Source organism: Arvicanthis niloticus, chromosome 2 (genome assembly GCF_011762505.2).
Source record: "Arvicanthis niloticus isolate mArvNil1 chromosome 2, mArvNil1.pat.X, whole genome shotgun sequence".
NCBI lineage: Eukaryota > Metazoa > Chordata > Mammalia > Rodentia > Muridae > Arvicanthis > Arvicanthis niloticus.
This window is the reverse complement of record NC_047659.1, coordinates 11,360,478-11,372,055: the sequence shown is the minus strand read 5'-3', so window position 1 is coordinate 11,372,055 and position 11,578 is coordinate 11,360,478. Positions and strand designations below refer to the sequence as shown.

Here is an 11,578-nt window from a genome sequence, read left to right as displayed (position 1 = left end):
GTGGGAAGAATGAGCTCTGGGAAGGATGGCTGGCATTGCTGAGAGGCTAAGCCTCACCTAAGGATGGCTGAGTGGCCTGGGCTACCACCTTGTTTTGGGTGGGTTTTTTCCATGTTTCTGAGGAGCCTGTGCTACAGCATGGGTCCTCTCAAGTGTGCTCATGTGTGTTTATGTGCATGCGTGTATACTCAGTGCTCTGATGGCAGCATATGGGCAACAGTAAAGCCAGTGCTTCTTTCTCTCAGGGATCCCCTGCCAGAGCTTTCTAGCCTTCTCCAGGAGGGTGAGTGCCATCAGTTGAAGAATGAGAGCACCATTTCCAAAGCAATTAAAGACTTGGCAGAGGTGGCCAGCAGGGCTGCCCACTGTAGAAAATTGGGTTGGAGGGCTCTGAACTGCATCCTATTCCTTTTCTCTGCTCAGGGCCCCTGAGGAACTCTTCTGAATAATACCTAGGGTAGAGCAATGGCTCTGGTACCACACCAGTGGTTCCTCTGCTAGATTAGCAGGCAGCTCCTGGGAAACAAAAGAGAGGCAATCTCCTAGGATACAGCATTGGGCATGCCTTCTTACATATGGCTATCTGATTTAGCTTCCTTACATAGCTCAGCTGCAGGTATCTGGGTACATGGTGTGAGCTGAGCGCTAAGTGTTGGGCTATCCTTTTGCTGTCTATGAGTTGTGATGAAATCAGCCTCCAGCCAACATCCTCTTTCACATTTGTACTGGCTGACATCACAAGCGGTTTGAAAAACAGAAAAAGAAAAGAAAAAAAAGAAAAGAAAAAGAAAACCTTCTATTCTACCTTATGGAATCAGCCATTCCTCTGCATTTCATTTGACCTTACTGAGATGGCTTGAGTTTTCAGGTTGAGGCTTCCCACACAGTCACTGGCAGAGCCTGAACAGCCATCTTGGCAGACGTGCAGTGTCTTCCAAGGCAGGAGACAAAGGGATCTTTCATCCATTATTAATTGATGTCCCTCTTCAGCAGACCAAACATGATTCTACTATATAGCTGCCAAAATTGTTTCAGGTCCACAAAAGAACAATAAGTCATTCTTTTCAAGTGTGCTTCTTAATACCTAATTTAACAAATGTTTCCAGTAGCTTTTTCAGCTTCTTTTAGTAGTCTGATTGCTATGTTTGATGCACATATAACAATTGGGTGTATCTCATGAACAGTACTCCCGACCATTTTAGTGTTCCCATGGCCAATTCCAGGAAGCAGTGTTCTTCCATTAGAGTTCAAAAGACTATGCCAAAGTGGAAAGTGAACCCCTAAACTATTATGTGGTGCAAAGTGGCAGGCAGGGCACTGTGTCAACCAGAGGCTTCTCATTATCCCATAGTAAGGACCGGAAGTTTGACTTTTCCTTTGTGACTTCTCTACCCTTCCTATTTCATGTTCCTGTACTTGATAGGTATCCAACTGGTTTGGCAACAAACGAATCAGGTACAAGAAGAACATTGGCAAATTTCAAGAGGAGGCCAATCTCTATGCTGCAAAAACAGCCGTGACAGCCGCACATGCAGTGGCCGCAGCCGTGCAGAACAACCAGACTAACTCACCCACCACGCCAAACTCTGGTGAGTATAGCATGCTCACTCCCTACTCAGCCAGACAGTCATCTGCCACAGCGTCCCACCCCACAGATTCTGAAGCTTCAGCCTCCCTGGTGCACAGTGGGGCTTTCAGGGGAGATTTGTATTCCCTTGCAGGCTTGTTCTGGAGATGGGTAAATAAGGGCACAGCCTGTGCTGGTAAACCCACTGTTCACAGTGACTGCCACTTGCTCCTGTAGATTCTAGAACCTTTATACTCAGTCGTGGCCTTTAATTCAGCAGAGAGGCAGAGTTCTATCATATACTGTGCTGCCTCTCCTTAGGGTCATTGGCGGGCTGTCAGAGTGAAGCAGCAGGTATGTACTGGTGCTGGGAAGCTGAATACTGGGCTGAGATGTTGCTGTGCTTCCTGTGCTCTTGGCTTCAGGCTCTGGGTACAGCCTATGTCTGTGCCGTGTGGCTTGCTGGACTTACATATAAGGAGATGGTTTTCCTGGTTTTGTTTCTGTTTTTTGTGGTAGTGGGGACTGAACCCAGGGCTTTGCATATGGGAAGCTCAGTCCTTTGCCGTTGATCTACATAACTAGCCATTATTTTTTTAAGTTAGTCTTACTAAGTTGTCCAAAAAAATCCTTGAACTCACTTTGTAGCTCTGTCTGCCCTCAAACTTGTGATTCCTCTGCCTCAGCTAAATAGGTAGGATTGCATGTGTGTGCCACCACAGCTGGCTGTAAATGCACTACTTTTGACTCCTTATGTAGAACATTCTGTTTACATTTTATATGACATTCATGATGGAGTTTGAAGAACTGTCTTTATATTACAGGGAACTTGGCTGGCAATGAAAGGTGCAGCTAGCCCTAGTAGAAGAGTTGGAGGGTCTTGGAGGCTTTCTAGGGAGATTTAAAAATATATATTTAAAGGTCCAGAGGAAGGCTGTCTGTTTAATTATGCCCCCATCATTTCTAATGGGTCACAGACACTGGTGAATGGAAAGGTAGAGTTATAGCTACAGGAGAGTGTCAGAAAAATATGTCTTCTCCAGGTAATTCTCCACCATGACAGCAACATTGAAGAGCTTGTTTGACCAAGTCTGGAGAGAAATGGAAACAAGGAGAAGGCTGGGCCAGCTCCTGGGTGTTTTCTGTCTATTTTGATTTGTCTCTGATTTTTCATTTGGGTTCACCCTCTATAATGTTCTGCCTGTGTGTAGTGTGAGTAGCAGGGCCTTCTAGAGCTGGAGCTAATGTTCTGTCCTTCTAAAGCTGGAAATGCCTCTCCTTTCTGCCTCTTTTCCTTTCCCTACCTCTAGGTCTTTGGGAATTGTGTGTGTGGCTCTCTGTTATTCAGCTACTTAACTCTTTCCTTTCCAGGTTCTTCTGGTTCTTTTAACCTCCCAAATTCTGGGGACATGTTCATGAACATGCAGAGTCTGAATGGGGATTCTTACCAAGGGTCCCAAGTCGGAGCCAATGTGCAGTCACAGGTAGGAGAAATGCCCCAGCTGGGGCCTTTCTGGCAGGGTAGGGTTTGGGCTCAAAACTCCCCGCTCTGACCCATGGAAGTGGTCTGCACATCTATGTAGAACCTGTGCTGGGTGCATCCAAATGGGACACATTTGCCCACCTCTTAATTCAATGAGAAGTTAAGTGGACAATGCCTTTGATGATTCAAAGCTGACGAACTTTGTGAATGCATTCGGCTCTGGCTTGAGCTCATGGAGATGGGGGCGGGGGCCTTGGTTATGACAGAACAGAAGATTGTGTGTGCCTGAGAGAGGGAAGGGGTGGAAAAAGAGGGAGAGGGAAAGAATGAACAAGAGAGCATACTATTCTTTTATTCCTGCATTTTTGTAAGTCAGGAAACTGAAACCTGAATTCTTAAAAGTAGATTCCAGGTTCAACCCCTTTTCTTGTCCTTTTAACTGAGAGCAAGTATTCTTACTCTTAGGCATTGGTGGTTAGGGACAGGGCGGGTGTGGATTCTGTGAGTAGGTTTTCACCCACAGCCACACACACTTGGTTGCTGTAGATGGAAAGTCTGCATTACCATGAAGATGCTATTGTTTGGCTGGTGTGAAAAACAAAGATGTGTGAGTTTAAATATGCAAGGAATCTTTGAAATCCCTCCAGTCACATCTGATTGATAAATTTATCTTTCATTGAAGATGCTCCACCCTTATGGCACACATAACTCAAATTGTTCCCTTTTGTAAGTGATGATGTTTTAATAGATGGAGGTGATGAATTCTGTTTCGTCTCACTTCTAGGTGGATACCCTCCGTCATGTTATCAATCAGACGGGAGGCTACAGTGACGGCCTTGGAGCAAACTCACTGTACAGTCCACATAACTTAAACGTGAGTACCCTGGGGAGCAAGCTGTGGGAACTGTGTCAGGGAAACGGTGACTAATGAACAAGTTAATAGTCACTGGACTTGGCTTCACATCTTCTTGGCAGTTGGGGGCGGCAGCATCTTTGCTATGGTTTCATTTTGTGGCCAGCAGTGCTTCCTGTTACCTTACTGTCCTTTGAAACCCTCACAGAAGCCCAAAGGGGCTGGTGTCCTATCATCAGTGGGGACTTAGGTACCAGCCCATTAAGACTCCATTTCATAGCAGCCGTGCCGTGTGGGAAACGGGTCATTTATCTTCGAATCAAGCAGCAGGAAAATTCCCCAGCACAGAGCAGGTGAAGGTGATAACCTTGGAGGCCCAGCACATCGGCATCCATGCTAAACAAAGAACCCCATTCTAGACTGCTGGCCTGGGGTGCAAAATGGAACCCCTGAGCTTAATGGCCTCTCTGCTTTAATGATGGAGAAACCTTTGTTACTGATTCACAAAACTTTCCCTTGCTTCCTATCCTGACATGGATGGGAAATGGCAGACACAGAGCTCTGCAAGGTGTGAAGAATGCTCTGCTCTGGGACAAATGGCAGCAGACCAGAGGAGAATGGAGAAAAGTCTCCCTTTTAGGGCCTTCCTTTGGTATAAGAGAGTAAATATTAATGACTTAAAAAGTGATTGAGGATGTTCAATTGTAACAGAAAAAAAAGGACCATTAAATACTCAAATCTTTTACATTTGAAATGTCAACTCTTTCTTTTTGGGTTTATAAATAACTCATAATAACCCACAACAAGCCATATAAAAAGCCTTTTAGTTGCATTTCTCCTTTTTCATTTAAGTGTTTTGAAATGCTTCAGAGAATGTGCGATATCCTTATCAACATGATAAAATATGAAGCTGTGATTGCCTGCAGCATTTTACAGACATGAATTCCATCTTCACTGATGAGCCTTGATAAGATGCTGTTGTATAATACAGTGCATAATCTCAAACCACCAGAGTAAGGATTAATTTATTTTGGGGGAAAAAAAAATGAGTGCTTGTTGACAACCTCTCCTGCAGCTGCCATGCAGGGGAGAAATATTATACATTTGTTGTTTATAAATTTGGATAAAAGAGGAATGATGTTTACTTCAGATGGGATATCTTTAGACTTGGATTTGTGTACGAGTTCTTCTTTTCCTAAGGAGACTTCCATACCTGAGGGGAGACAGCTTACCTTTTAGATAGGGAAGGTATGACTTAGAGACAGAACACATGGGCTTGTCACCACCCACACAGCATGACTGAAGCTTTCAAAGACAGTGCCATGACTTATTATTTAATCCTATTTCTCCTCTAAGCCTGAATTTGGCATCTCAAGCTGCAAATTCTTTTTTCCATCTAGACTCCCAGCTCTCCTGTAGGTTCCCTGCCCACCCCTCCCTCTAGCCCCTACCCTGGTCATAGAGCAGTGGTTCTCAACCTGTGGGTCTCAGCCCCTTTGGTGGCTGAACAGCCTTTCACAGAGATCATCTGAGACCATCAGAAAACACAGATGTTTACATTACAGTTCACAACAGTAGCAAAATTACAGTTATGAAGTAGCAACAAAAGTAATTTTATAGTTGGGGTCACCATGGCATGGAGACCTATATTAAATGTCACAGCATTAGAAAGCTAAGAATCAATATCCTTGAGAGAGAGATTGAAGGGGCTTTGTATGCAGAACTATGCAGCTAATCTGAAGACAAGGAGTTCTTTAAGAACAGTATGGGCTTGGAATGTGGCTCTGTGACAGAGAGCTTGCCTAACATCCTCAAGGCCATGGGTTCCAGACCCAGTTCCAGTAAGCAACAACAATCACACACACAACTGTTGTTGAGGAAGAAACAGTCGTCTGCACACAGATCTTCTGTATGTCCAAAAGACCTTCAGGTAGACTCACTGGAAAAACTACAGATCGACAGGAGGGTGCAGAGAACCAAGGGGCCTGGTGTGTGTGTGTGGATGTGAGGCTGGGCAGTATAGAACCAAGGATGGCTGGAGCTGCAGGGACTGGGTGTCATGCAGCTCACCCTTGCCTTCCCTCCAAAAAGGCCTGCCCTGTCAGTTCTGCTCAGTGTTCCCCAACTCACAAGCCCAGCACCTTCCTCTTCTTGACTGACATAAAAATACGTAGCGACAAGCTGTCTGCCACAGCAGAAATCTGATCAGACATTGATTTCAGCAATTGCCTCTATAGGGCAAGACATGAGGCAAATTTGTTTTTGAGTACTGTTAGTGCTGGCGCAGGTCCGAGGCAGGAAGGGCCGGCCGCAGGTGCAGGCAGCTGCACCGTCCCAACTAGAGGCTCTGTTTGCAGATAATTGGAATCCCGATTTGAATAGCATGTGCCCCTCCATGGTTCATACATTTTCATTCTGGAGGGATTCCTGTTTGGAGGGAAATTATGCCCTTCATTTTCCAAGGGTTATACTAGCTGGCTGTCGTGTGTATATGGGGGCAGCTTCTCTGGGAACAGTGATAAAGCCGGCTCAAGTGTCTGCTTCCTGGAGCTCAAGGCTGCACCAAGGCATCTTGTTGAGCCTTTCCACTGGACCTTCTGAGAGCTTGCTTTTGAATGGTGATTTTCACCAGCAGATCAGAAGCCAAGCTCCGTGCCAGCCTGGGACTAACTGAAGTCATCTTCCCCAAACTGATTTATCACTCAGTCTCTACTTGATAGGATGAATTTGTTTCACATGCATTTAATCCCACTTTAACACATGCTTCCAACTCCTGCCAAGGTGGGTTCAGAAAATACATTTTGCTAATGCGCCTTTGCTCTCCTGTTGTTGTTCTGGGTGTTCTCATTGGGGAGTGGAATTAATATGTAGACGTGCACCCACTGAACTGTGCCTCTCCTTTCAGGCTAATGGAGGCTGGCAGGATGCAACAACTCCATCTTCTGTGACTTCTCCTACGGAAGGCCCGGGCAGTGTGCACTCGGATACCTCTAACTAATCCCCGGCGCTTTCCCAGCTGACAGGCCTTGATAAGCGCATTCAGAGCAATGGGAGGAGAAGGAAAGCGTTTTGTAACCCACCACCTACAGCTTTACTGTCAACCCTGTCTTCTTAGAGAACTCGGGAAACCTGTTTTTTAAGGAATCATAATCATTTGTATTTAAACTTAAGACACACGTTTAAAAGAAAGCACTTTATCCAATTAGGCCAAGATGTACCATTGTTGACAGTTCTTTAACTTTTTCATCCTAATTTATTATGGGTCTTTTACATTAATGGTTCCACAGTTGCCAGCTCCTTGGCCTTAAGGGTAAGAAGTACCAACTCTGCTAGACCCCAATTATAAAGCAGGCAAGGCTCACCCTGCCTAAGCTGAACCCTTGCGGATTTCCATGCAGGCTTCCATCGTTGTTCTCATATCATGGATGGGCTCGGAGGGAAGGCGATGTCTGCCTGTCTTCTTAAGGAAGGCGTTTCAGGACTTCCCTCGCCATGTTTGTGTTGCCATCTCTTATGTTGTAATTAGGTCAAAGACTGGTGGCCTCCTTTCTCCCTCTGAAGTACCAGAGCTGGGAGTCTGCGCTAATGAGACCATGGATCCAGCCCTGAAATGAAGATCTTGCTGCTACAGAGGTGAAAACAAGACCTGTCTGGGGTTTGACCGTGTGCGCTGGGTGCTGCACAGACTTGTCAAGGTGTGCTCTTCCTCTGGGCAGCCCGGAAAGGCCCTGCTCTCTGGAGTGCTGTATATAGTGTAGCAAAAGAGTATTTATACATCCCACCAATCAGAACACAGCTTTATTACCTCATGCGAACTCATAAAACCAATAGAATCCCAACATGTTCTGTAGCTTAGAGCGCTCACTTACTACCTCTGAACAATACTCACGCTGTAGTTTGTCTCTTTCTTATCTTTTTGCATCTTGTAATTAACTCTTTGTTTCCCTTCACAAAATGTAATGTACATTGTAATCTTTTAAAAGAAAACTCAGGGTTGCATTTGCAACCCTTAAAAAGCCAAGATCGGCAACATTGGGTCTGACTCTTAATACAGGATCATCCAAGCTGTTGTAAATACTGAGAAGCGTTTTGAATGTTCTTCATCTTGTTACTAATCCATACCGAAGAAAAAGGAAAAAAAGAAAAAAAAAAAAAAAAAAGGCGGGTTCTTGTGATGCGTTCAGATTCAGTATTCAGCACTGTACATTTCACCCTGTGTGGCGGGCCTCTCCTCTTTTTGTATTGTATGCGATTCTGAAACTGACTGGGTCGTGACAATAATTTGTGGCGGTGATTCTGATGTATTAAAAGCGTTCCGTGTTCCTTTCTACTGGCTCACACCCTGGATTGAAAAGTCTTCCTTGTGGTAGTTATATGTAGTTTCAAACATGAATAAACTTTGCTTTCCTGATTAAACCTAGAAGCCATGTGTGTCTCTGCTCCTTAAGCTAACACAGGTGTGGGCGTGGGGCGGGGGGTGACTGTGCTTGCTGGGAACTGGGCTAGCAGACACATGGTCAGTGAAGGTGGAGGTGACAGTGACGCTGTCAACTGCTGTCCCTGGTGAAGCCTTGGACTGTCCGCCAGTCCATCTCACATCTCTTCACTTTCCGTGTTTATAGGCTAAAAAACTGAGGCTTAGACCTGGGACAGTCCAGGGCCCACCTTGACCCCAGGATTGCTGTCCTCGGCACTCACGTTCCTCTGACCTAATGGTGATTCTGGAACTTGCTAAATGGTCTTCTGAATAACAAGAGCTTTGTCCTGTTCACTTTTTTAGCCAGTTGCAGATGAACAAAGGTTTGGAAAGAGTGGGCCTCACATGTCAATCAAAAGGCAAAGCCCCCTTACCCTTCTCCCTACTCTGTCTTAACATTCTGTTTGCAATGTATACACCCAGCTAGACATTTTTAACAGATTGGACGCTATTTTTGGGTTACTCAGATTGTAATAAAGTCCATATATTTGCATACATGCTTGTCACTAATGTCCAAATCTCTATAATAAAAGAGGTCCATTGCAGATAATTGGCCTGTTTACTATATCTCAAGGAAATTGACTCACAGGAAATCAGATTAATGCTAATCAGTTGCAGCAAATGTCTATGATAAATATATCTGTTTTCCTACTTCAGCTGGTAGAACCAAGCAGAACAAGGGCTGGGGCCACCGCCCCCATTAATCTTACAGCAGTTATTCTGTGCAGATAAACTTTATAAAATAGATTGCCCTCCACAGCTGTCCTCCCTCATGTGGGTGCTCAGTCTGCCCATAGGAATCTCTCCCATGGCTAAACAATTATTTGCATGATTCAATTAGCTTGTGGGTTAGCCTTTCTTATCTTTATACATAAAATAATCCCTGAGCTATGTGGTTTTGCAAACTAGATCCAATGAAAATATCACATACAGATACACAAATTCATCTTCCTTAGCATCCCCAGACCATCTTGGCTTTGTCCTGGGTCAGTCTGTTGAAAGAAACACTCACTTGAATTTACTGGGGGGGAGGGGGGGCAGGTCCTAGCACTTGGAAGCGATATGGGTAGGATCTGTGGCTATATTCTGGAGATACTCGTGTAGGAAGAACCATTTTTCCAATGTGCCAGCTTAGAAGATGCTTGTACAATCTCTCTCCTTGTTCTTGACCTCCTCTGGAGGTGGGGGTGGGGGAAGAGCATCCCATTTAAATTGGGACATTGGGATACCACACTGGCCTCCCTACCCAGCCTTCTGGAGCTCACTGGAATAGGTATAACTACAGGCTTGAAGAGTATATGGGCATTCGCCCCAAGGGCCTTAAGTGGATTCAGCAGTGGATTTTTGGTAGATTTGAGCTGACTACCTTTCCTGATCAAACTGGGTTAAGACCAGACCCAAACACAATGCAGTCCACCCAACAGGAGCTGGATCACTGGGGCCTTGCTTGGCTGGTTTTGGAAGCCAGTGTTTCATGGGGTGTTGGGAAGACAGGTAAGACCCATCCACCCATGGAGCCAAAGGGAATAACAGCAGGCAATCACTTGAGCCCGCCACTTGCAGGTGAGGGGCCCTGCACAGTGGTAGATGAATAAGAACATAGGTGCTCATAAGAATCTCATAAGAATGTGCGCTCAGTGTCTGGGGCCTCTGCACCCCAGCAGCTGCCCATTTCTAGCAGGGTGTCATTCACATGGAGACACCAGGTCCTCCTGTCCCTTTTGTCTGAGTTGAAGGGGCTTTGTACCACAGAAGCCTTTCTATGTGGAAAGTCATGTCAGGATTGGCTTCCTAGATATGGGAGGGGTAAATGCGTGCCATACCTTGGGAAGGAACCATCATGGACGCTCTGCTTACTGAGCGTCTCTCATATCTAGGCCAGCATTACTGACCTTCCAGTTACCACTGGTAGCAGGAACCAGAGTCTCCAGTGAATGATGGCCATTATACCTCTGTGTAAGGTCCTTTCTGGGTTAAAGAAGCCAGGAGCATTCTTCCCTGTCCTTAGAGCTTACAGGAATCTTCACCCATATCTGAGTGTATTGAGGTAGATGTGAAGAAGACACATTGTGTGATACCACCTATCTGCATCATCAAGTTAAGGGATGACTGATAGAAAGAATCATTGCTCTGGGGCTGGGTCAGGCCTGGCACCATGACTAGTGATAGGCAGAGCACTTTCCTAAGGCGGTGAGCACAAGGCTGGGACATGACCCCTCTGGGGACCTTATTGCTGCAGAGGTCCTGTGCCTGGACTCTGTGTACTTGTGGTGTCTTCAAGTCCCAGGCTCTGCTCAGTTTTGGCCCCTACCTCCTTGACAGTTCTGCCTTACAGCCTTCCAGGCTCTTGCCCTTTGCCCTCCTACCGTGAGCTTTAACACAGGCGACACCACACCCCCCATTATTGTGCTTATCACACCTCAGTATACAGGGGTCACTAGAGTGGCTACTGTGGCTGTCCATTTTCATAAAGGGAACCTAAGGCTCAAAGAAGGGGTGCCACCCCACCAATATTGGGGGCTCTGAAGGTTGAAACCACTTGGCCAAATTTTAAGTCTGGGTGTGTCTGAGAACAACCTGAAATTTTTACTTTTTGTATGTGGGGTGTGTGTGTGTGTGTGTCCATGTGTGGGGGTGCTCATATGTACACAGGTGTACATTTACACCTGTGTATGTATATGTGTGTAGAGGTCTGTTGACATCAAGTGTCTTTCTTGATGGCTCTCCACTTTATTTATTGAGGCAGAATCTCTCCCTGAAGCAACTATGTAGGTTTCCATGCCTGCCTCACTTCTCTGTGAATTCTGGGACTATGAACTCTGGTCCTTACAGTTGCACAGTGAACTCTTTATCCACTGAGCAGTCTCCCGCCCTCTTAACCCACATCTTAAACCCCACGCCTGTTAGTGTTTCTTTTCTGTTACATTGGGCACGTGGGCTTTCTGGGTCTGTCTACCACTGGTAAGCCCCCAAATGGCAGTCAAATAGAGCCGAGGACAGGTTTCATAGTGACTTAAGGCCAGTGACAGGCCTATAATTTGATCCCAGTTTGTCTGGGTCCCAGCTCCCTGAAGTGACCTGCTCTCTGCCTGGTGACTTGGCTGAAACACAGGGAGCTTGTTTCCTGCCAGGCACAAGTGCAGAGCCAGGAGCCTGTCCCCAATCCAGATGGACACTGCCAGTCAGGTCTACAGCACA

The 11,578-nt window shown here is 45.8% G+C and overlaps 1 protein-coding gene across 3 annotated transcripts in view; it reads left to right on the top strand.

The window, feature by feature from the left end:
* Pbx3 (PBX homeobox 3) overlaps nt 1-8,326 on the top strand; it is a 193,460-nt gene extending 185,134 nt beyond the window's left edge. For all 3 annotated transcript variants that reach the window (XM_034494572.2, XM_076928548.1, XM_076928550.1), the window contains 4 exons: nt 1,424-1,589; nt 2,939-3,051; nt 3,835-3,924; nt 6,809-8,326. In XM_034494572.2, coding sequence (XP_034350463.1) covers nt 1,424-1,589; nt 2,939-3,051; nt 3,835-3,924; nt 6,809-6,901 — 462 coding nt within the window. In that variant the 3' untranslated portion in view covers nt 6,902-8,326. The remainder of the gene's footprint in view (nt 1-1,423; nt 1,590-2,938; nt 3,052-3,834; nt 3,925-6,808) is intronic.
* Nucleotides 8,327-11,578: the final 3,252 nt, after the last annotated feature.